The 26,383-nt window shown below is 48.0% G+C and overlaps 1 protein-coding gene across 1 annotated transcript in view; it reads left to right on the top strand.

Moving 5' to 3' along the window:
- LOC132583428 (olfactory receptor 14A16-like) overlaps positions 1–24,254 on the top strand; it is a 33,572-nt gene extending 9,318 nt beyond the window's left edge. Inside the window, exon 2 of the mRNA XM_060255066.1 lies at positions 24,174–24,254. Coding sequence (XP_060111049.1) covers positions 24,174–24,254 — 81 coding nt within the window. The remainder of the gene's footprint in view (positions 1–24,173) is intronic.
- Positions 24,255–26,383: the final 2,129 nt, after the last annotated feature.

The raw sequence follows: 26,383 nt of genomic DNA, 5'->3' as shown, positions 1-26,383 counted from the left end.
GCACTTGGACTTTGCAGGCCCCTTTCAGGGGCAAAAATTCTTTATTTTTGTGGACTCATACACCAAGTGATTGGAGGTAGTCCCAGTCACTTCCACTTCCTCCTGAGCGGCAATCCGAGTGCTCTGTGGAATTTTCTGCATACACAGCATCCCGGACACGGTGGTCACAGACAACAGAACAGCCTTCACTTCAGAGAAGTTCCAAGAGTATCTGGGCCGCTACCTTATCAGGCACATCCACTCTGCCTCAAGTCACCCAGCCACCAATGGACAGGTGGAACGGATGGTGCACACCACAAAAGAGTATCTCCAGAGATTAATTCATAGGGGCTGGGACCACTGATTAGCTGTATTCCTTTTCGGTCACTGAGTGACCCCTAGTGCTACCACAGGTCGTAGCCCAGCAGAGCTTCTCATGGGCCACCGCCTGATAACCAGACTGGACTGTCTCCACCCAGATAGAGCCCTCGAACCTTGGCTGTCACCGAAGTGCCAGAAGGCGCCCTGAGGATTTTTTCCAGGAGACTCCGTATATGCCCAGAACTTTGGCAGCGGCCCAGCATGGATCCCCGCCCGAGTCGTCTGAGTCACGGGTCCAGTTTCGTATGAAGTCTTGACCAATGGGGGCCAAGTCCTGCGCAGACACATGGATCAACTCTGCCGCTGCATGCTCCCTACCAAGCCAGATGCTACATCGGACACTGCAGAGCAATCCCGGTCAGTGCCACTGCAGGAGCCAGCAGGAGTCAGCACCCAACCAGACCACCAGGAACTGGAGGAACTCCCACCAGGCACCTCCAACATTGGGGACCCTTCAATCACTCCACCGCCACAACCTTCCAGCAGCCTGGCACCAGCAGCCCAGACAAGGGAACCAGACTCCTCAGCCACACCTGGGGGCTTCGTCGGTCCAACTGGGAGTGATGGAAACCAGCACATCTTAGAGACTATGTTTGTTAAGTGTTGGGAAACTTTGGGGGGGAGGAGTGAACTCACTATCTCTTGGGCGTCCTTATGCTTCGAACCCGGTACATTTTACCAACTGACTCTCAGCTGTATGGGTTGGATCCAGCCAGCCTTTTCACACTATGTCACCCAACTCTCATTCTTACTCTATCCCTCATCCAACATAGGTTGTCCAGGCAGGTCACATGATCCCAGCATACTATTTTTGGTGGTCAATGAGTGGAGTGTTACATTTTCCATTTTAGATTCTGGGAGAGAGAAATAGAAAACAGACACCCAGGACTTTTTTTGAGCAGGAAAACACAAGAATGCAGCTCCAGCTGACTTGGCATTGGGGTGTGGCCTAATTGGTGTGGCCTAATATGCAAATGAGTTCCTGCTGGGCTTTTTCTATAAAAGGGGCCCTGCAGACACCACTGAGATTTGGATGATACCTTGGGACATGGGGTCACTTTATCTGATGTGCGGTGGCAGATCTGCTTCCCTCTGGGAATGCTTCTTTCTTGCTTCCATTTGTGTTGTATATCTACTTTGAAAATAAAGTATTACAAAATGTCTTCAGTTCCAGTTCTCTCTCCTCCAAAGAAAACCAAGCTGGATAATAAACCTGGGAAATAGAAATTAGTTAGGTTTGACAACATCAGCTTGATCAAGTGTTTTTATAAGTTCAGGAGTTGGACTTGTTGGTGAAACAGAAAAGGGGCCCAAAGGTTATGCTGGGAAATGTGGGAGCTGTAAGACCAGAACCCATGTGGGATGGAGACTATAGTACGTGAAATTGCCTGGATCAGATTGTTGATCCATCAACTCAGTATTGTTTCCCATGTCAGACTGGCAGTGGCTCTACAACATCTCAGGCAGAAGTCTTTCACATCACTTATTACTTAGTCCTTTCAGCTGGAGAAGCCAGACATTGAACCTGGGATCTTCTAGAGAACTGGGTGTGATGAAGTGAAATGCCAGCTGTATCCAAAAATATGTGAGATTCTTAACTTTAACCTGGAACCTTACAATGATAATTAGAAGCTTCTGCTTTTATACACTGTTCTACATCAGCTCTATCTTTCTGTCATAGATAGACCATAAAGTTTGAAGGGGCCATAAAGGCCATCTAGTCCAACCCACTGTTCAATACAGGATTAATCTAGAGCAGCCCTGATAAGTGTTTGTCTATCAGCTACTTAAAAACTGCCACTGAGGGGGGGGGGTCACTACCTCCCTAGGTAGCTGATTATACTGTTGCGGGGGAGGGGGGAAGGGAGGAGAGTTTTTTCTTAATATTGTTTTTTCTTAATATTGTTACAGGAAATGCTTTGAGTCTCCTTTTTAGAATGGGGAAATTAGCTGGAGACTAGGTAGAGCGGATTAGGAGCGAGGGATCTTTACTTCAATGATACAGAGGTTGGTTTTCAGTCAAGAATACTCCAGGCAAATTGTATTTTATAATGTTTACTCAAATATGTAATAAAATAGATTCACACACATAGATACACAATACAGGCAATCAAGAAGCTAGGAAGGATAGAGGTTATCAATAGAGGAATTGAGGGGTTGTTGAAGAGGGTGATATTCACCTGTTCCAGATGTGGTGAGGTCCAGCTACAGCTTGAAGATGAAGACATGCATTGCTATATGCTATGTCTGAGGGCCCCCTTTACTTAGAGTAATGGAGGGGGGAAAACAATCTGGTTACATGTTGCTCAGGCAGAGGGAGAAAGAGAGAGCATGGCTTGCTCTTATGTATATAATCTTTGGAGGGGATTAGACCCTCCCAGAAAAGAGGGTGGTTTGCAGTGGGCAGTGATGCTTCTTTCCTGGGTGCCTGATTGGTTGCTCACCTTCAGCCAATGAGTAGAGCAGACTCTGGTCACCTGAATGCATCTCCAGGTAACAATAGATAGTGCTGGCTTAGTGATGTCCTCCCTTAGGTTACAAAAGGTCAGGATATGTGTTAATGGTTTGGGCAGTTCAGCAAAGATACCCCTGAGGAAAAGCAAGCATAGAGAGCAAAGAATCTGTTCAGGTGTCAGACATTACCATAGCATTAGACAAAGAGTTGCTGCAAAGAACCAGGAAGGTGGCTGATTAATCAGTAGCTGAGGATTAAGGTGTGAGCAATACATACTAGCAGTCCCCATTGTTATTATGCAACCTGTTTGGGTGTGGGAGAGGGCCATGTCCAGAGGGTGCCTTTAGGTGGGGATCAGAACAAGCTCTCTACTGGGTCTACTCCATTTTGAATGGAGTATTTTCTTGGCCTGTTTCTGGTCAAACTCCATTTTGTTTCCAGAAATAGGAGCCCCACTCTCTCTCTCTCTAGGTACTGGGGTGCTCCGTATCAACAGGCAGTGCCTCTCAGTAACAATATCCAACCAGTATCTTTCATACCTTAATTTAAACCTATTATTGTGAGTCCTATTCTTTGCTGCCAACAAGAACAGCTCCCTGCTCTCCTCTAAGTGGCAGCCCCTTAAATATGTAAAGGAAGAAATCATGTGACAGCCCTTCAAATACTTACGGAGCACAATCATGATAGTACACATTTTACAAATGTGTGTGCATGTTTGGAATACATGCATCTCACCATGGGCACTCTAGTTTTTGGTAATACATCTATATGTTTTATATCATCACTAGGAGTAAGGCCCGTTGGGGAAAAATAAATACAACAGGCTCTAGAAGGAGGCTCTGGGCAAGTGTCTGCCACCCTTGCTGTCCTCCCACCCACCCAAGTGAAGGCATTAACCTCCCCCACCTTAAGGGGAGTTTATCTCTGCTATCTAGAGAGCAGTTGTAAATTTGAGTGATCTCCAGTGGTTCCCTAGGAGGAAATGGCATTGTACCTGTCTGAGGTTCCACCCCTCCTCAAACCCCACCCCTTAAATATCCAGGAATTTCCTAAACTGGAGTTGGCAACCTATTTCCTTCCCTTTACCTGCCCCTCTGACTTCCATCTCCTTCCCCTTCCCTGAAGCTTCTACATAGGCTGTCTTTCTCCACAGTGGAGGGTGGGGAACCAAAGCAGCTTACATAATTTTCTTCTGCCCCCTTTGATCTGAACAACAACCCTGTGAGGCAAGTTAGGCTGGAAGTCTGTGACTGGTCTGAAATCAGTCAGTCAGCTTCCACAGCAAGGACCTGGATCCAGCAGACCTCACTCTGAAGCCTGAATTCCTATGCTCTCCTTAAAGTCCACCACAGAATCTCCAGGAATTTCCCATCAACATGGAAAGGTACCACTGAAGGCCTCTGAGCAAGTATCTGCCACCCTTGCTGTCTTCTCACCCACCCAAATGAAGGCATTCACTCCCCCCACTGTGAGAAAATGACCCCTCTGTCACACACATGGTTGCCAGGGCGCCTGGAGAAGTGAGCTTGCACCCACCTGGCCAGTGAGTGCGAGTAGAACTATCCAGGAACTACATAGGACTCATGTGTACCAACTACCAATTATACCAGTGCTTGAGACAGGCACAGAGTGTCTGCAGATGCACACAGACGTTTCCCCGCTACCGCGTGGAGTCTGCCATGGCGAGGAGGAGGCTACGGCGCCACGGAGCTGTCCAGGCGAACGGTGTTGAAGCGCTAAGCATGGAAGCCACTGTGTTTCGCTAACACCACATGTAGCCATCTTCCTGCCTGGTTGGGCTTCATCCCTTCTTAGTGGGAACCTCACGTACACACCTTTAGTCATTCCTAGCCCGCAAGCAACCTATCTAGTTTATGAATGGATTAATGGCTCCACTATCGAGCCTGATTGCTAAGTAATATCCTGAACAACAGTCCTCACCCAGGAGATGATGAGAAAGAGGAAGGATCTCTCCTGATACCTCCAAGCCCTTTTGTCTACACCGGAATACCTAGGTCCATATCTGATTTCCTATTGTCACCTTCCCAGGTAATCCCATCTCATCCCAATCACCCAACCATTTCCATACTGATATCATTGGAGCCGCCCCAGGCCCTGTTGCAACTTGGAAGTTTCCAGGATGCCCAGGATGAAGGTGATGTTCATTGGTTGAAGCATACACCCAATCAGGTATCGCCATGGACTCACCATTGGTCCAGCCGATGTCCAGCCTTCTTGGTCATCAGCAGAACCTCCCATTACCACTCCCAGTCACCTCCCATCCCCTCAGGACTAAGGTGACTCTATATAACCTGTGGACTAGCTACCCACAGGTGTGCTCTCTATTCAGCAACCCCCTTATCCCGCTGTATAGATCCATCCCCGATTCCTGATCAGTTTCGGGTCCATTCCCCCATTCCCTCATTCGTCGCCATCGGAGTCTTCCTTGGAGTCTGCGAGAGGTAGTATCACCCTGTATGTCCATCCTTTTATGTTCCCCTATCGATCTCTCTATATTTCTTTAGACCTGTGTGAATGTGTGATTGCTTTTGTACCTTGTGTGAAAGAACTATTGTTTCAAATAAATTACAATTGATTTTACTAAATTAGAGTCCAGTTTATTGAGCATTGACTATCTGAATGGTTGAGCCTGGTATACACAGATAACAAAGATTCCTATTGGGCTAGCTGTCTCTCAATCTAATTCCCCAATCTCATTTTGAGAGCAGTTACCCTAACAGAAATTGGTGGAGAAAGCTTGGGCATTATCCTGTTTGTGTGAACGCACGCGAGTCGACACGCGTGCCTTCATACAGACAGACGTAAGGTTGCACCGTTCAGAAAGTCTTGCTAGCGAGGCTATTGCGTGAGTGATTGAGTGAATGAGTTCTGTGTGAATGGCTCTAGTGAGCATTTCTATAAATTGTGGGTTGGGCTGCCCCCATTTCTATCATTCAACTGGACTTCTCAGCCGCACCTAGGAGGCCAGACACCTCGCAAGAGGACTGAGCCCGATAGAACGCAAGGGGGAAGTCCCGTGAAGTCTGGCCGCCGTCCCGAGGCCTTCTAAACGCGTCTATCATGGGAGGGAATGTCAGGACAGGCTAGGATTGTTTAAGACCTGGAAAGAGCGCCCTTCCCTTCTCCCTTTTCTTTAGAGCTTAGTGCACACACGCACACACACTACATACACACTCAGACACTTGCATACACACACCCAAGTCCTTACACGAGTCTAGGCCAAGGCTAGTCTAAGGCACCCGACAGTCAAGAAGGCAGGCGGGTCGTAGGACCGCTGCAATCTGACTGCCGGGCAACTTTTCTTTCTGAGGCCGAGACGCGATCGTTGGGTCGGCTCGTTGCCTAAAATTTCGCCCGAGACGCGATCGTTGGGTCGGCTCGTGGCTCCCTTTTTCTGGCCGAGACGCGATCGTTGGGTCGGCTCGTTGCCTAAAATTTCGCCCGAGACGCGATCGTTGGGTCGGCTCGTGGCTCCCTTTTTCTGGCCGAGACGCGATCGTTGGGTCGGCTCGTTGCCTAAAATTTCGCCCGAGACGCAATCGTTGGGTCGGCTCGTGGCTCCCTTTTTTGGCCGAGACGCGATCGTTGGGTCGGCTCGTTGCCTAAAATTTCGCCCGAGACGTGATCGTTGGGTCGGCTCGTGGCTCCCTTTTTTGGCCGAGACGCGATCGTTGGGTCGGCTCGTTGCCTAAAATTTCACCCGAGATGCGATCGTTGGGTCGGCTCGTGGCTCCCTTTTCTGGCCGAGACGTGATCGTTGGGTCGGCTCGTTGCCTAAAATTTCGCCCGAGACGCGATCGTTGGGTCGGCTCGTGGCTCCCTTCCTAGGCCGAGACACGATCACTAGATCGGCTCGGTGCCCCCTAACCCTAGCAGAAATACAACCGGAGATTGGCAGTAGGCGAAATACAAAGAAAACTAAAGGAAAACCCACCCCCACGCTAAAATGGAGATTTTCGCCAAAAGGAAGAACTCCCCAAGTTGGAGAAATGGTTAATAAAGAAAGGGGACAACCCCTGGAACAAGGGAATCTTTAACCAAGGCTCTGATCCCCTTCAGTCCTTTAGAGATATATTTGAGGAGAACTGCAGCAACAAAACCATAAGTTCTGGCAAAAGAGACCTTTTTGCGACATGGGGCTTATTTGAAGCCCTACGGGATAGCTCGACCCTGATTAAACAACTCAGGGAGCAGCTAACCCAGAAAGACCAGCAGATAGAAAAGAAGGAACAAGAATTGGAGGCAAGCCTTAAGTGACATACAGAGGTGCTGGAGGATGAGTTCCGGAAGCATACAGCGGAAAAGGAACTCTTACTCCAGACCCATGCAGCAGAGATAGATACAATTCGGCAAAACCATGAGGTAGAAAAAGCAGAATTGCATAGAAAACACGCCGCAGAGATAAATAGACTGGCGGCGGAAAACAATAGCTTGGACCTCGACTGGCAACATGCAAGTCGAACCATAGAGGAGATTAAGGCAGAGAAACACACTTTAAATTTAGCACACCAAGACATCATGTCCGCTCTAAAAAAGGCCCAATCGCAGGTAAAGGCATTGGGAAAGGAGCTGGAACAAACTAAAGACCTAAATAATAAGTTGCAACATGCCGTTGAGATCGCCACTGAAACAGTGAGAAAAACCAAAGAAGCAGCCAATCATCAGGCATGTAAAAAGGAGATCGCTATCTTGCAACAGAAGCTAGACCGTAAAAACGCTCTCATAGCGACGGTCTCTCCATCCAGCCTCTATGCTTTTTCATCAGATGAGGAAAGTGAGGATGAGGAGGTAACCAAAGATAATGAACCTGCCCCCGCCCCGGTATGTCCGGTGGTCACCCGACAGACCACCACTAGACAGGGGAATGGCAAGGAAACAGTACAGATAGTCAAGGAGATCAAAGAGTGGAAAACCGAGGATGTTAAAATGGCCTTCCAAATCCTCAATCCATATAACCGGGAGACCTCGGTACAATGGATGATGCAAGTGCGCCGTGAATACCCGAATATAACCATTAAGGAATTAAATCAGCTTCTGAGGCTAGCCGCAACCGGCCCAAATGTAGAGAAAGTAAGGGCTAAGTTGGTGGTCCCATATTCAGATGCGATCACCACCCTGGAGTGGATGGCTGAAATATTAACAGTCACCTGGGATGAAGAAAGCATTAAAAACATATATGATCAAATAACACAAGGCCCGAACGAAGACCCCGCGCTCTATATAGCAAAAAAACAATTCTTAGCCATAGCCGCGGATCTCGTCTTTCCGGACGGAGAAGACAATCCCGACTTTAATGATGCTAACTTTGTTAGTGATGTCATCAGCGGCCTCAATAGGGACACGCGGATGTTATTAGGAGCTACACTTGCACGTAACCCCGAGTGGGACCTCATTCATTCTAACCTTCAAAATATTAGTAGGTATATGGGCAAGTATGGGCCGGAGAAAAAGAGCGTTAAAAAGGACCGGGCGAAGGAAGCCGTTAATGCGGTCACTTATGCTAACAACGGTCCCCATTCCCAGTACCAGAAGAGGGAAGCTAAACCGGGCCCCAATGACCCACCACAGCCTCCGGTCCATCCCCTGGCAGGACAAAACAGGAACGCTCAGGCACGAAACAATGGGAAACATGCCAAGCAGAAGCACGGAGCGGAGGGAGGGAACCCTAATTACCAACCGAGAGCCCCCCTCCACCCGTGCAACCTTCGGCCCCCTTGCCTCCTCCCGTAGCGCAGCCGCCCCCGGCTCCACAGCCCAACGTGGTGATGGGCCCCTATGGGGAGGCGCACCGAGATTTGCAAAATCAGAGCCGAGGGTATAGGCATCCCTATACACGAAAGGCTGAACGGATTCGCTTTTGGAATTCAATGCCGCCCGAAGAACAGACACAGCGAAAAGCACTCTGAAACTTTTTACTACATGCAGGGTGTGACATGACCAATATGGATCTAGCACCCACTGCACTTTTGATAGAGAGACAACAACAAGTAATGCAGGGGTGGGGAAATCAGCAGCCGTCTGCTCCCCCGCCTCCACCAACCCAGTCTCATTTCACGGCACCTCAAGGGTATCCACTACCCGTAGCTGCGGTGACCCAGAACCCGCCTCCTCCGATGTACCCTACCGTTCCATTGTACCCAGCACCAATGGCGGCCGTTAATCAGCTGGCGGTCGTCAGCGATCCCGAATATGAGGACCAGGGTTTGCGATAGGGGTGCCCGGGGCCCACTGATCTCCCCGAAGGAGTAGTGGCTAAACTTAAGCCAGACACTTGGGGGAGGCCAATGGTAAAGGCAGGCATTGGGGCTCCAGGGAAAATTAAACCTGCCACTCTATTAGTGGACACAGGGGCATCGATTAGCGTGCTCCATCCAAAGTTAGTCACTCAGGGGACTCAAACAGATCGGACGTTGGAACTGGCCGGATATGCGGGCGGGAGCCACCTCTCACATATCTGGAAGAAAATTCCGGTCACCATAGGGAAACTCAAAGCCACTACCACGGCCTGCAGCAATGCGGGTGAAGACGATGGCATGATTGGAGCTCCCTTCCTAACAAAGAACAACTTGACTGTAGATTTAGCCAACGGCCTCCTGTGGCACATCCCAGGAGGCCCGGACTTCATTAATGCTATACACAGATGTGCTGCCTTAAAGGCACCCCTTCCGGTGTTTCCAGTGACTGGAGATGAATGGACCCAAAAGTTCCCCGGGGTATGGGTCACTGACAAGGCGGAGTGTGGGACTGTGAGAAACGCTTGTGTTCTCATAGAGGGAAAAGATCCCCCTCCCCAGCGTCAGTACAAATATCCCGCGGAAGCAGAGGCAGGAATAGGAAAAACAATAGAGGGATTGCTGAAATGGGACGTCATTTTACCGATGCAGTCCATCTGCAATGCCCCCTTGTGGCCAGTGCTTAAGGCAGATGGAGTAACTTGGAGGATGACGGTCGATTTCAGAGCCCTTAACGCAGTGACTCCCCCGGTAGCTCCAGTGGTTGCCAAATATAATGAGATCGTGGCCGCCATTGCGGCAGGGTCAACGTTCTACAGCGTGGTGGACTTGGCCAACGCGTTCCCCTCGATCCGCCTGCATGAGTCCTGCTGGTATAAATTCGCGTTCACTTTTCGCGGCCAGCAGTACGTATTCAAGCGGACGCCACAGGGCTTCCACTCGAGCCCGAGCATTTGTCACGCGCATGTGGTACAAATGTGGGATCGACTGCAACCTGGATCAAAGGACTGTGTGCTCAGTTATGTAGATGATGTGCTGATCCACGCAGAAACTGAGGAGAAGGTCCGAGAGGTCACTGAGGAGGTCCTCAGCCTCATTCAAGAAACTGGTTTTAAGGCAAGCAGGGAAAAGGCTCAGTTAGTGCAAACTGAAGTGAAGTACCTCGGCATCACACTAGGGGCAGAAGGGAGAACGCCAGACTCACAAAGAGTAGAGGTGATTTCCAAACTCCCCGCCCCCACAGACTCCCATTCACTAAGAGCCTTGCTAGGCACTTTTAACTTTTCCCGGGACTTCATAGAGATGTTCTCTGAGAAAGCTCGACCTCTTTACGAGCTCCTGAAGAAAGATGTGCAGTGGTACTGGGGACCGGAACAGCAGCGAGCCTTTGCAGAGCTTAAAAGCGATCTCGAAAGAGCTCCGGCACTCGCCCACCCCGACGTCACCCAGCCGTTTTTCATTCAGCTGGCTATCTCGGAGCACAGCCTAGGAGCAACTCTGATCCAGAGACGAGCGGGATCTCAGCGGGTAGTGGCTTATGCCTCCAGGAATCTTTCTTCCATGGAGGAAAAGTTCTCCCCGTGTGAGAAGGTCTGTCTCGCCCTGGTGTGGAGTTTAACCCATTGGGAGTTTATAATAGGAGGAGCAAGGGTGATAGTGCAAACCACCCATTCTCTTCTTAAATATATCCTCTCAGGAAAAGTTAAAGATGGGCAAGTTTCAAACCAGAGAATCGCCCAGTGGACCCTGGCACTGACTAATAGAGGGGTAGATTTCCAAAAGGAACAGAAGGAACCACCCTCACCCTATGGCCTGGTAGTAGAAGGGGAAGAGCATGAGTGCCCGTTGCCAGTGGTGCAGCATATACCCTGGCCGGTTAACGGGGGGATCACCTTAGCAGAAGCCCGACAACAAGAATTTGTTTGTTGATTCTGTGATGGGTCCTCCTTCCATGTAAACGGCTCAGCTCGAACCGGCTATGGAACCATTAGAGTGCAGGACTCCCTAGTTCTTAAAGGAACAGTCCGCCCTCATTCCAGCCAGGCCGCCGAAGTGGAGGCGGTGCTAGCAATCCTCCAGTTTGAGCCTCTGGATGTGCCCCTCGCCATCTTTACTGATTCGCACTGGACGGTGCAAGCAGTAACGGCCTGGCTGCCTATCTGGAAAAAGCAAGGCTGGCAGAATAGTGAAGGAAAGACAGTAGCACACCACCCAAAGTGGTCACAAATAGCCGAAAGGATAGAGGCTAGGACTGAATCCACCTATTTAACCCATGTCAAAGGACACCAGAGAACCTACACAGAAGAAGGCATGTGGAATAATAGGGTAGACGCTATAGCTAAAGAAGCCGCATTCGCGGATACAAATCCTTTCCGCTCCCCCCCCACCTTTCCTCTACACCCGGTCGCAACCCGGAAGCAGAGCAAAGGGAGAGAGATCTTGATGGACTTGGCTGAGTTACAGAAAGACGATCCAGAGATCCTGGAACTCGCCAAAGCCCAGAAGGATGAAACTGGGAAATATACCATTGTTCAGCAGAATGGCATTTATTGGGCAGTGGATGGCAAGGGCGAACAACATTGGATTGTGCCCCTGCAGGTTAGAGGGGATTTAATCAAATTTGTGCACGAGCAGGGACACCGCGGCACTAGTCTCACTCTGGAACGAGTAAAGGAGACAGGCTGGTGGCCGGGTATGCGCCAGGAAGTAGCACAATGGGTGGCCAATTGCCTAGCGTGCGCTATGGTCAATGCCGATACCTCTGGCCCCAAAGCTCCTATTCAACACCAAAGGATAGAAGGACCCTGGGCTCGAATTCAAATCGATTTCATAGGTCCCCTCCCCCGCATAACAAGAGGGAATCGCTATTGCCTCACGGTGATCGATCCTTTCAGCAAGTGGGTGGAAGCGTTCCCTTGCAAACATAATACTGCTGTCACAACTGCAAAAATTTTATTTAATCACATATGGACAAGATGGGGAATTCCCAGGGTCATGGACTCCGATTTGGGAACACACTTCGTGGGGGAGGTCACAAAGGAGCTGTGCAAGGCCCTTGGGGTGGAACAGCAGTTTCACATCGCTGGGCACCCCCAAGCCTCGGGAACGATTGAAAGGACAAACCGGACTATTAAAGAGGCCCTACGAAAGGTAGTAAAATCCACGGGCAGGGATTGGGACGATAAACTCCCCATTATCCTAATGGCCCTGAGGGGAACTACCGCCGTCCACGGCCACACACCGCACATGGTCATGACAGGAAGGAAAATGGTGTTGCCGGAAGCTTTCTGGCTTAAAACACAACTTCCATCTGACTGGATGCCGGTGGTGGTTAATGACGCGTGGGTGCAATCATTAGTCACCGAAGTCCACAATATCCACCTGGAGGTGGCCAAACAGCTGGGAAGAGCACAACAGATCATGGATCAAAGGCTAGGTTGGGTCAAAAACCCGCGTGTATGGGATCCAGGACAACTAGTGCTGTACAGGAAATTCTCGCAAAGCGAGCACTCCTTGGAGGCCAAATGGATAGGTCCAGTCCCAATTACACAGCGGATAAGCCCAGCGGTTTACCAAGTAGAGATCCAAAAGAAGAACGGAAAAACCTGGCAGAAGTACTTCCACTGTTCCCAACTCAAGGAATGGAAGGGGACTGCTCCTGCCAGCACTAATCCAACTCAGCAGCCTGAGAGGGCACAGCCACAGCAAAGAGCTGAAGTCAGACAGATTTCTGTTATGCCATGCCCCGACCTTATAGACTTCTCCTTAGGAGACACATTCCTCACTATAGGAGTAACCTGAGCAAGTTAAAATATATAGAGATTTCTGAGACAGAGACCTGCACACAGAAATCTAGGGGGGGGGGGGGGGGTGGAGGAAATATAAACACAGCTATATAATTTTAGGAACTGCAGCAAGTTTTTTTTTTCTCTCTCCTACCCTCCCCCCATACCCTTTACCTTAACCCCCTCACTGCGTGTAGAAGCAGCAACAAGGGTCTACAGCACAACTTTATTTTTATTCTAGGTACACAATATGGATTACCAGAAAACAAAGGTGAGATTTATATGGAAAGTAATGTATGCAATGTATTTAGTGTTGATGTTAATGCAGGAGGAATGTACAGCTGATAGAGCAGTATTGCCCACTATAGTTCCATTCTCTCATTGGAGATGTAAAACCAGTTTATACCCCAAGGAAGTCATGCTATGTAAAGTCATAAAATCTAATTATGGAGAAAATGACAGCAGACTTCCTAGAAGCAGCTATGACTTTCGCAGCTGTGATGAAGAATGGGTTAGACCACCAAATATGATTTTGTTATGTGCTGGAACCAGAATGTTGACACAGGAATTGTACTGTTTTTCGCATGAGGATACCATGAGACCCTTGGTGCCAATGCATTGTGTTTATGTTCCAAAAGGCCCACGAAAATTAACAACAACTCCCAATACAACTCCTAGTGCCGCCCCAGCCTCTAAAGGGTTTAATGAGGACATGGGACCATACTGCGAAATTGCAATCGTGTCGACCGCAGTATGGGGGGCAAAGGATCCCTTCAAATTTATATTATCAATTGGCTCACGAGTAGAAAAACCACTTGCGTTCTCAATACAGACCCCTAGTGGAGAGACGCACCATTATCAGCTAACAGCATGGACAGAAAGGAACTGGGTAATTACTGATTCAGAATTGGAGACACAGGGACCTCCTGACTGGTTTATGGTGATAGACCCTCCATGCCAGCAGGGGCCTGTGACTGTTATGAAATTTACCAAATTGGGCACTTTCAGCACGGAACTTCCGTCTGAGGAAGGAAACTACACCCTCACGATAGCTAATCTCACTCAGCTCTATTTTAATCCGCTCATCGTAGACGCTGAGAATACCCTAAACGCCAACTCTCACACAATTGGCTCACATGTGATTAAGCGAGATATAAGGGAGCAAGTCTTAATTCGCCCACAAATGGTACTGAAGGAAATCAGGGTTAGCCTGACGGGATTAAACGCAACTGAAAGGCTGCCACAATGTGCTCCTTATTTAGAACCCAGCACGAGAGGCTGGGAGGCTTGGCTACAGCTATGGATGGGAACAACACCCCGCAGATCCAAACGGTCTGTAGGCGATTGGGTGGCCCCCGTTGCTGGAGGAGTAGCGGTCCTAGACTCTATTAATATAGAGACGCTAGCAAATAAGTTTGCCTATGCCACCTCCTACATCTCCCAGCTGGGAAAACCCATTAATGATTCCTTTCACACTATCTCCGAAGTCCAACATTCTATTAGCTCTGTGTTAGTCAATTGGGAAAGCCAAATTGAAAGGGATTTCGCCTTGCTCTTGAGAGGCACCCAATCTCTACAGCTGAATATCTCCTTGGCTCTGGCATGCACCCAGGCTCAAGCTCTGAATTTAGCAATGACCATGGGCATGATCAGGCAAGCAACGGAAGGGAATATTCCTCTAGAAATCAAACAATTGATCCGACCTGAAATTCCCACCCCGCAATTGGAATTAGAAGCATGGTGGACGTTAGTTAATACCTCCCTCTCCATGGACAGGCAGGAATTGAGGCTTCTCATCCTGATGCCCACGGCACAGGAATTCTTTTATGTACACCCCGTTGTGCCGCTGGGGCTGCAAGTGGGGCCAACCGAAGTTTTGTATTCCTCAGACTCAGACAAATGGGCTAGGAATGAAAATGGAAGTTGGGAAGCTGTGGATTTACAGGCTTGTGTGCATAAAGACAATTTAGGCTTCATTTGTGATGAACAGACTCTACAGACTCACCACCCCTGTGTAAACCCTTTAAGGGACTCCCCTCGAGAATGCAACTATGCGCTCAGGCAAGAGAATGCCTCCGCCTTTGTGTATTTAGGAAGAGGGTGTGCTTGCGTGAGAACATACTGCGAGTATCTCATCATAAATACCTTCCATATCCAACCCATGCTGCCAGGTGTCAACAGATGTTTCTGCAACCTATCCTCCATTGTAGGATGTGATATAGAATTCACAGTCCCCATATGGACTAGGGAAGAAATCCTGTTGGCCCCTAGCCTGTTTAAATTTATCCAACCAGTCTTTCTGGGCATGGGGCTGCAAGCGATTAGATCCTTGTTGTCTCATCCCCTTTTAAAGCAAACCTTGCAAGACATTAAGAGGAGCGGAGATACAGCAGCCATGGTGGTTAAACATGATGGGCATGAAATCTCCAGCCTTTTAACACAGATCAAGGACACGGGAAAGCATTCGTTCCTTGACACTCTTCTTGGCTGGAGCCCGACTGGGTCAGCCATACTAAATGTAGCCCTACACCCCATTGTGGTCATTTTGGTCTTCCAAATTATACTCTGTATTGCAATAATTGTCCTGGGATGCTGGCTGAGAAAGCAGTTAAAGAAGGTGGACGATCTCCAAACCATGTGGAAATATCGTCCCCTCGTCATCGAGAAGCCCTAATAGCCTCTTGAATCCCCTCCCCACTCACGAGAGAGGGGGGGGAGGAAAGGTTTCTCCCTTCCTTCCTTTTCCCAAGATCTTTCTTTTACTCGTAAGGGAGGGCTGTATAGCCCAGGGGAAGGGGAAGAGCAAAGCTGCCGAACCGTGGACTGTGTACCAGCAGTAGCAAGGTGGAGAACTTGCAAGGGAGAACGAGCGGTTCCTCCCGAGGGATCAGAAGTATTCATCGGAAGACTCCCACATGTTTGTGGGAGCAGCCGTTCAACCTCTGATTTCCAGCTGGTTGCAGCCGAGCCACTTCGGATTTCCAATTGAACTGGGTTGCGCAGGACGCTTCAGTTCAACTGGCCCACTGAGACCCCCGGTTGTGCAGCCCCGCATGTTTTACAACCGCAGGGACCGGTCGGGCCCTAGGCTTGAGGCGCCCGGTTTCCTCCTGGTACCTAGATCCCACTAGCCATCTAAAAGGTCACAGAGAGTCGAATGGTGGCTCGGCTCACGCTATATTTTAACTCCCCGTATCATGGTTATAGATCTAGGAAGCTTCTCCCCTCCTTAATCACCCGTTGATAAAACTTTCGTGATTGAAACCTCGCTGCCCCGTTACTCCCAGGTCACCCTGGACTTGAGGCATTTGCATAAATCTCTTCTGCACATGCCCCAACTTTTGGACTGGGAACCGGAGGACGATGGGAAATGTAGTCCCCACAGCCAATTTTAAATGAATGTCAATATCCCCTGGCCCCTCAGTGTGCTCCTATGAAAGGTCTATCTTTTACCAAGTAAAGGGTGGGCTTGTTAGCCCAAAGGGGTAGGGTGAGGGAAGCCCAAATTGAGCAGAACAAACTCAGGGTGTCCTTGCAAGTGTTGAATCACTTCTTGGTAGTCTAGATAGCAGTCCTCAAACGCTGCCGTCCCACCAAGTGATCCATCACTACAAGGCCCAAAGTGACTCTGAGACAGAACCTGTTCTGACCCAGAGAGACTCCCAGTATTCCAGTATTTGAGCTCTGTGGCTCTTCCGGCGCTCCGTGATCCTGAAGGAACACAGGGAACGGAGAGGGGAAGAAGTTGCAGACACTCAAGGTATCAGGAACCTGGTGCAGCCTCTGTTCTGACCCATTGGGACGCCTGAGCGTGCAGCCCTTACCCACATAACTGTGGAAGGGACTCAGGCAGTGCATGTGCACCCGAACCGAGGAGTTAGAAGGAAACCACCTTCCGCGGGTGCCGTGCGTCCGTCAACTATCTTTTAGATTAAAGGCAGCACAGGTAAAGAACGATTTTGGGGTCAATGTAACACCTGAACAGTGACCCTTCCACAAGCCGCTATTCCTACGGGCATGGGGCAAACCCAGGTCCACCATTCATCGAGAATGCTTCACAGTACCTTGCCCCCAACCTGCCTCAGGTTTAGTTCATCTGCATAAACACACTTTGCGCATGCACTAACCCGACGCGCAAGGCCAGAGACATCTGGGACTTAGAGTTCCAGCACTATGTTGGCAATGAACCTTTGATTGTGTGTTTTATCTATCTTTTACCAAAGAAGTTGGGCCGCCGAGGCGACCCTGAGGGTTAAAAGAGGGCAGGCAGTGACACTTGCCCTCCGGAGCGCGGAGCTCCAGCTAAAAGTTCCGCCCACCTAGGGTCTCAGGGGGCCAGAACAGACTATGCACCAGGTGCCATATGTGCAGGGGCACCCCGAGTTTGTAAGGGCGCGCACGGACCCAGGCGGAATGGCTGAGCCCGGCCCCCACAGGGAAAAGCCAAATGCACAGAGGCACCCCCAAGTCACAGAGACTCTGTTGCTCCCTGAGGAAAGAGATGCACCCCACAATAGGAAAGCCGTGTGTGGGTGACAAAAGCCTTTTGGGGCATTTTTGTAAGGGGGTGCCCCCACCAAGATCTAAGAGACCCATTTCAGGGCAAAAGGATATTTGCATATGTGCCTCCCACTTGGTCTGCTTAGGAACTGTATGTCATTCTTGCCTGGCGCCTCTGTAAACCGCCCTGTCTGCCGATAGACGGCGGTGCGGTGCGAAAGAAGGTGACGTGGCAGTACACCAGTTGCCATCTCCCGGGCGGGAGAGGTAGCACAAAATGGGACTTTGGATGGTTATGCTTGTGTATGTATGTTTATAGATCTATTCTTATACAGAGAAAGGGTGCCCGCCCTTGGGTGGGCAGGCTTTTTCGGAAAAATTGAGGGGCCAAACCAGGGAGTGAGGACTCGGAACACACCTTTTTGCACAAGCGTGTTCTGGGATTCCAGCGATTCAAACAACACCTCCAGACCAGGAGGTGGTGAGGCAAAGGCCTCTCCTTATGGTGTAGGTTCGGAGAAGCCTACCCAATGGAGTAACTGGCCCAACCCAGCAAGCCCCCTCCATGGTTTTTACTATATGGACAGGTTAGTGTGAGGAATGAAGAATCTCCCAACTTGCTTTGCAAAGGGGTCATTTGCATTTCTCCCGCCTACCGACGGGTACTGGCACCATGATATGGGCATGACTTCACCGGAAGTGGGGACCACCTTGCAACCCATACCCCACCCCTCAACAGTCGGGGTATTGATTGACAGGCGGTGGGTCTGAAGTAGAGTGACAACTTGGATCAGAGTTTTGTGTATTTTTGGCTCAATTCTATCTTTTACCAAGTAAAGGGGGAGTCCCCCCCTCCCAGCCAGGGAGGGACTCCAAAGTCGGCCCTAAAAGAGAGCTTGTAACTGGCTCTCCGGAGCCCACGCGGGCTCCCGATTAAAAAAAAACGGAAAGCAACCCTTGGATCAACTTCCCCGAACCTACAGCAATGGGAGAGGCCTTTCCCGGTTCGGGGTGTTGACCCATGGGTCTGCACTTCCAACACATGCTTTCCCCCTCCGCAAAGCCGGGAAGGCATGAGGAGTGACACGCTTTAAGGTTGAAGGAAGCAATCTAAAGTCAAACTATAGAAGACTGTAAAATTATTAGGAAGTCTGGTTTTGTAGAAAGGCTTCGCCAGAATTTGCTTAATGTTGTCCAAAACATGTACAAACATAAGCAAAAGGTGTGAAAATTTCTCCCAGAGTCCTTTTTCCCCTTCATTTGCATGAGTGCCTGAGAGACCCCTCCAGATAGGGTCTCCCCGGGTCATGTGGACGGGCCCTCGACTGGGTCCGAGCAACGTCGGAGATTTCCGTGTTGAGCATGCTCCGCTAGAAACTTGGCTTCACTGTGGGCAGACTGGATACAAGGGGGGTGGGGTGGGATAACTGACGCAGACTACTCGGCGCCGCCAACCTCCTCCCCTCCAGAAAAAGACTACAGACAAGCCGAACAAACAAGAAAGCCTCTTCTTTTCCCAGCGCAGAAGGTTATCGAGGGGGGGGGAGAAGAAGAAACCAGAAGACCAAAGGTCAGAAATAGTTAGATAAACTATGTATTAGCGTAACGCTAGGATTTTATGAATATGGAATGTAACATGGAGATCACGAATGATTGCTTTGCCTCATGGATCCGCTGATAATATGTAATGTTTATTTCTTACCCAATCAACTATTGCAGTCTAGCTGGTCTAGACTGCGCGCATGATTTTTGCTTTTAAGTAATCCTTGATTCAGATATTTTGTACTATGTGATTTTACTATGTGTTTTTATGGATTTTTATAATGCTACATGAAATGCTGAATATGCACAATGTATCCCAACAGGCCTCCCTGTAAGCATGAACGCCAAGGAAGGATCTGATGGCCCATTGGCATTTTTAAAATTGTGTTTTGAGTAGTGCTAGATAGTGGCTCCAACCCTTTTTGTAGGTAGCCGGTATTCCCTAGTAGACACCTCATGCTTCATGGGCTCACCGCCCGCTAACCAAAGCTCCCGCTTTTATTTTTTATCTTTTCTGCTGTTGCGAGACTTTGCTACCAGATGGTGACGTCAGTCTCGAGGGGGGGAACTGTGAGAAAATGACCCCTCTGTCACACACATGGTTGCCAGGGCGCCTGGAGAAGTGAGCTTGCACCCACCTGGCCAGTGAGTGCGAGTAGAACTATCCAGGAACTACATAGGACTCATGTGTACCAACTACCAATTATACCAGTGCTTGAGACAGGCACAGAGTGTCTGCAGACGCACACAGACGTTTCCCCGCTACCGCGTGGAGTCTGCCATGGCGAGGAGGAGGCTACGCCGCCACGGAGCTGTCCAGGCGAACGGTGTTGAAGCGCTAAGCATGGAAGCCACTGTGTTTCGCTAACACCACATGTAGCCATCTTCCTGCCTGGTTGGGCTTCATCCCTTCTTAGTGGGAACCTCACGTACACACCTTTAGTCATTCCTAGCCCGCAAGCAACCTATCTAGTTTATGAATGGATTAATGGCTCCACTATCGAGCCTGATTGCTAAGTAATATCCTGAACAACAGTCCTCACCCAGGAGATGATGAGAAAGAGGAAGGATCTCTCCTGATACCTCCAAGCCCTTTTGTCTACACCGGAATACCTAGGTCCATATCTGATTTCCTATTGTCACCTTCCCAGGTAATCCCATCTCATCCCAATCACCCAACCATTTCCATACTGATATCATTGGAGCCGCCCCAGGCCCTGTCGCAACTTGGAAGTTTCCAGGATGCCCAGGATGAAGGTGATGTTCATTGGTTGAAGCATACACCCAATCAGGTGTCGCCATGGATTCACCATTGGTCCAGCCGATGTCCAGCCTTCTTGGTCATCAGCAGAACCTCCCATTACCACTCCCAGTCACCTCCCATCCCCTCAGGACTAAGGTGACTCTATATAACCTGTGGACTAGCTACCCACAGGTGTGCTCTCTATTCAGCAACCCCCTTATCCCGCTGTATAGATCCATCCCCGATTCCTGATCAGTTTCGGGTCCATTCCCCCATTCCCTCATTCGTCGCCATCGGAGTCTTCCTTGGAGTCTGCGAGAGGTAGTATCACCCTGTATGTCCATCCTTTTATGTTCCCCTATCGATCTCTCTATATTTCTTTAGACCTGTGTGAATGTGTGATTGCTTTTGTACCTTGTGTGAAAGAACTATTGTTTCAAATAAATTACAATTGATTTTACTAAATTAGAGTCCAGTTTATTGAGCATTGACTATCTGAATGGTTGAGCCTGGTATACACAGATAACAAAGATTCCTATTGGGCTAGCTGTCTCTCAATCTAATTCCTCAATCTCATTTTGAGAGCAGTTACCCTAACACCACACACCTCAAGGTGAGCTGATCTCTGGCATCTGGAGAGCTGTTGTAATTCTGAGTGATCTCCAGCCCTCACCTGAATATTGGCAACAGTGTTCCCAGGAGGAAATTATTGGTTTGGAGTCTATGGCATTGTACCTCTCTGAGGTCTCACCCCTTCTCAAACTCTGCCCTCTCTAGGCCCAGCCCCTTAAATCTCTAGGAATTTCCTAAGCTGGAGTTGGCAACCCTATCTTCTCCCCTTTATCTGCCCCTCTGACTTCAGCTTTTCATCACCTTTGCCCTCCCTGCAGCCTCTATATAGGAAAATTAGTCATTCTTCACAGTGGGAGGGGGACCAAAGCAGTTTACATCATTCTCTCCCCCCATGTGATCTGAACAACAACCCTGTGAGGCAAGTTAGGCTGGAAGTCTGTGACTGGTCTAAAATCAGTCAGTCAGTTTCCACAGCAAGGACCTGGGTCCAGCAGACTCCGCTGAAGCCCTAACTGCTAAGCCTTCCTCAAACTCCACCACAGAATCTCCAGGAATTTCTCACCAACCTGGAACTGGCAGCCGTAGTCAGCACTGAGCCCAATGAGTTTTGCCCCAGAGGTCTGTAGTGAGACCTTTCAGACCAACAGTCTATCTCTGACAGACTGTTTAATAGGGAAGAGTCGTCAGCCATTATATCAGCTTACAGCATTCTCCTCTCCTCTCTCCCCTTTGATCTGAACAACAACAATCCCATGAGGCAGGTTAGGCTGGTTCGAAATCACCCAGTCAGCTTCTACAGTCCTCATCTGGAGATTGGCAACAGTGGTTCCCCAGGAAGAAAGGCCTCCCTCAGAGGGCTTCGAAATTTCTGACCAATGTGCAAAGGTACCAGTAAAGGCCTCTGTGCGAGTGCTCCCCCCAGCCTTGTGTCTTCCTACCCACCCAAGTGAAGGCATTCACTCCCCCCCCTCAAGGGGAGCTGATCTCTGCCATCTGGAGAGCAGTTGTAACTCTGAATGATCTCCAGCCCTCACCTGGAGATTGGCAACAGGAGAAAAGGCCTCTCCCTCAGAGTCCATTCTGTCATATGAGCCCACTGCAGCCTAATTGGAATAGAAAGAGTGGAGAATATTGGCAGGCAAAAAGGACCTCTCCTTGCTGTGAATGAATATTCCTTTTGTCTCAGTTGAAGAGAAAGAACCCAACTGTTTTCTCATGAGCACAGGCTTGTAGCTGGAGGGCTGTCTGGGGATGGGGGGGGGGGGCAGGCACCACAAATTTCCCCCCTGTTTTGCACACTCACACCTCCTTGCCCGCTCTCAAACAGACTGTCCTGGACTTCCCACAACAGGCCCCGAAGAGAGGCCATGCTGATCAGTAAGCCCCCTGTCAGCAGAGAACTGTCTCCCTCAAAGGTCAGTGGGCTTATGATGTTGGTGCAGGTGTGTGCAGAGTGAGCGGTGAGATATATACACAGTGAGCCCCAGTAAGGAAGTGAGCCAGACACCTGCAGCTAGTGCTAAAACAGTGTATTTACAAATTATATACGACGTGTCCACTAGTGCAGTAATATACATCAACCTTAGGATCAAAGTGCTCCGCCAGCATGTAACTCCACAAAGAGAGACCTGTGCACTGGTAGTGCAGTCCATATATAGGTCCATCAGCCAATCCTGGCAGTCCATGGTCATGCTGACTCAGCAGGTACTTTCCACCTGTCCTTTACCGGCCAGAACCGGCTTGCTGGTAAGGTCACTGTGACCTAGCCTGCCAGCTAGATCACTTGCTGTCACGTTGCAGCTGTCAAACTGTGTAAAGGCAGACTTAATACTAACAGTTATTGCCTGATGGGGCTGGCGATGGGCGGGGAGAGCAGAATCAGCCAATGGCACGGCAGAGACAGTGTGACCCAATCCTGTGCAAGCCACATCTAACAAATGAAAATCCTCAGAATTGCAACCACGGTTGAACTTTTATTTATATAACTGATGACTGCTTGAGAGTATGATTATTCTCGATAAAAGCTCTCTCTGTCACTACATCTTTGCACTTAGTATTCTTTTGGACTTGATTACTAACCTCATTACTTATCAAATTATTTTTGAGGATGTTTATACACTTTTAAAATATTTTCCTGCCTTCAGGAGAATAATCAACAAAAATGAATCCTCTTTGTCCTTACTTCTGCTAAAAACTTATATTATAACATTGGAGAGATAAATGTCTATTACCCATTATTAAATGGATTGAGGGCCTTGGAATCAACAAGTTGGAAGGGTTCTCCAGGATCTAGCCCAACCCCCTGCACAATGCAAGAAATTCACAAATATCTCCCAACCACACCCAAACTCCCTGTGACCCCTGCTCCATGCCCAGAAGATGGCAAAAAACCTCTAAGATCCCTGGCCAAACTGGCCCCGAAGTGGTGATCAGCATTTCCCTGGATATGAAAGAAAGGACCATGAGAACTAAGCACTGATGCAAGCCTTCCTGCCCTCTTTCTCATGAACTGTCTAAATTCACAGAATCAGCTTTGTTATCAAATAGCCATCTAGTCTCTGTTTAAAGATCTCCAAAGAAGGAGTACCTACACCACCTTCTGAGGAAGGGGTGGAGGCAGCTGTATATACCATATCATTTTATTATTATTTGAATGTAAGGCATATACATGACAATGGCATATGGACTTATTTTTAGATACTTGGGAAACTTTTATAGATGCTTATGGGCAGACTTGACTCCACTATAGTTATATTTAATTTTATTTCTATAGTGTCTGAGGTTTGAAACATTTTTTTAATTACTTTGTCAAATGAGCCCTTAGTTAGTTGTGTATGTTTCATTCCTTGAAGATGAGGGTGTCATCTATTGTAAGTGTGTCTCATTCACATGGACATAGTTAGTTGTGTATGTTACATTCTTTGAAGATGAGGGTGTCATCTATCCTAAGTGTGTCTCATTCACATGGATATGTGCCCTGCATATGGGTTTCATTCCAACACTGTACAGCAATAAATATTGAGACCAGTTTGGTATTGTCCTAGCAAAACAAATAAGATGGTTAACACAGGTATCAAACATATATGATATATTCACAAACGTGAAAATCCACACTTCTACTCTAACATTGTTAATCAGTTACTTAAATTTGCTTGTTCTGATTCATACCAAATTGAGTTTGGGGCTGTTGTGTTGTTATCCTATTCATAGGTGCTTTAGCTTCATTATTGTTACTTATATACACAACTTCATTGTGGTGCTTAGAATCTCATCTGTGCAGTGAAGAAAAAAAGCCTTCTCAACATGTCTTCCTCACCTCATGGTCTTCTCCACATTAGTCTTCACTGGATCCTTTGCCTACCAGATGCCGACTCCCCTCCAGTCTTGATTTATCTGTGATATATTCCATTATTTCACGCTTGCAGAATCCTTTATCTACAGCATGAAAAAAAAATCAGTACATCAAAGTTGGCATGAAAAAACTATTACGTTTAAAGTACCCTTCTAACAATGTGTACTCCTTTACTGAATATGTAGACTGAAAGTCATATGTAGTTTATTGGAAATGCAGGAACTTCTGGAAAACATTTCTGCCTTTAATCGGACAGTCATGAAAAGCTTTTGATATTATGGATATTATGTTCCTCGACCTTAACGACCTTGATAAGCCTGCTTTTCTCACCATATGCATGCTGATCTATAGTATTTTAGTTTTGCCTGAACTACATCTAATTTTACATCTAATTTGCTTCCATACATTTAATTTGCTGCAGAATATGGGAATACATTTTTAAATGATAGCTGATAGCTGAAACTGTTCTCTATGAAAAGAACCATGATAGCTGAAACTGTTCTCTATGAAAAGATGAAAGAAAAAAAATGGATGAATGCAATTATATTGAAGGCATTGTAATAAAAGCCATGTGGTTGCATGATTACAGTGTCAGACTAGGACCAGGGAGACCTATGAAACTTAGTGGATGACCTTGTGCCACTTACTTAACTTCAGACCAGGGCCTTTTCTGAGCAGGAACGCACAGGAATAGAGTTCTGTCTGGCTTGGTATCAGGGGGTATGGCCTAATATGCAAATGAGTCCCTGCTGGGCTTTTTCTACAAAAAGCCCTATATGAAATGGTGATGTCAGAGGATGTGGTCTAATATGCAAGTGAGTTCCTGCTAAGCTTTTTCTTTTTAAAAAAATCTTGCTTCAGACAAACCTATCTCACTGGATTCTTCTGTGATAAAATGGCGGATGAGAGAACACTGAGCTCCTTGAGGGGAGGGTGAGATAAATATGTATTAAATAAGTAAAACATGTCTTAAATAGTAATGGCAATGAAATTCATGGTACTGATTTTTGTCACTGTTGTTCTGTGTAATCTATCTAACAGATTCTAGGAAACAATGGGATTTTTTTCTCCTTTTATATAAACAAACAAAAGTGACCACTTCTGAATAAGGAGTTGGGTCCAACAAGCTTTTCCACAAGTAGGGAGGGGAAGAGGGATTCCCTTTGATCTCACCTCATGATTCCCTGCTGGGGATCATGAGATATGCATGGACAAAAGTAATGGGAAAGGAAAATGTGTAAACTATACTGAAAAAATTGGCTGGATCCCACCCAGAATCAGTACAATGGACACTAATACTACTGGGATCAATGGTATGCAGGGACACTGATCTCAAAATGCTTTTTGCAAACATGATTATGGGGGAGGGGGGGAATCAGTATTTCCTGTGCTCTCTCCCCCACTTGGTACTGTCATCTTTTTCTAGGCTTGTGAGAATAGCAGTCATCTTCTCACTTCATCTATTCTTCTGCTCACCATCGTTCTGGTTCACAAGTCAAAGTTCTGCAATGAACTGACTCTCACTGGTAATGTCACAATCATCACCACTATTTTCTAGTTCAGATTAAACTTCCATTTCCAGGACAAGAGGAAGCCCTAAAAGAGTTTTGGATGTTTTTTGTAGGAAGGAAGCTCTATTGTAAATAACATCAGATAGCAAGCAGGGATTGGGTAGTCTTTAGGAATCCCACCCCCCACCCCTCCATTCTCTCTTTAACTTGCTTGCACTTGTCTTGCCTGGATGACTGAAGGTCCTAAAATGCAGATTTACAAAACAGTAAAAAGAATTACTCTTTTCTGAAAGTTATATTTAATGCACAAACAAGAAGGGAAAGAGGATTCCCACCTGCAATTAGTGAGAGGACTGGAGGCTGGTGACACGAGGAATGGATGGAGGTTAAAGACTAACGGAGTTTAAATGATAGGCATATTTTAAGAAAGGAGGGATCTGGAGCTTTTTACTATGTTTGGTTCTAGTTGGGGATGTTTTAATTATGATTGTAAACTGCCTTGAACCAAGAGAAAAGATGGGATATAAAGGTTTTAATCATTAAACAAATATAAATAAATTATGTAGCAATGTCATTTTTGCAGTTCATGTCCATCCCTAATTTTGAGCCACCCAATGTATCTCTCTATGGCCGTTTTCGCACTCACGTTTTACTGGCGCCACGACCCTCCTGACGCCGGCGAATCTGCATGGATTTCGCACCAGAAGCGCCGGCGCACCCAGAAGCGCCGGCTACTTCCGTCCCTAAGCCAGCGCAAACGCAAATCGCAAAGATGCAGGAAAACGTTTGCGCTGGCTTAGCGACGGAA

This window comes from Heteronotia binoei, chromosome 15 (genome assembly GCF_032191835.1).
Source record: "Heteronotia binoei isolate CCM8104 ecotype False Entrance Well chromosome 15, APGP_CSIRO_Hbin_v1, whole genome shotgun sequence".
In the NCBI taxonomy this organism is placed as follows: domain Eukaryota; kingdom Metazoa; phylum Chordata; class Lepidosauria; order Squamata; family Gekkonidae; genus Heteronotia; species Heteronotia binoei.
This window is presented reverse-complemented; position numbering and strand designations above follow the sequence as displayed.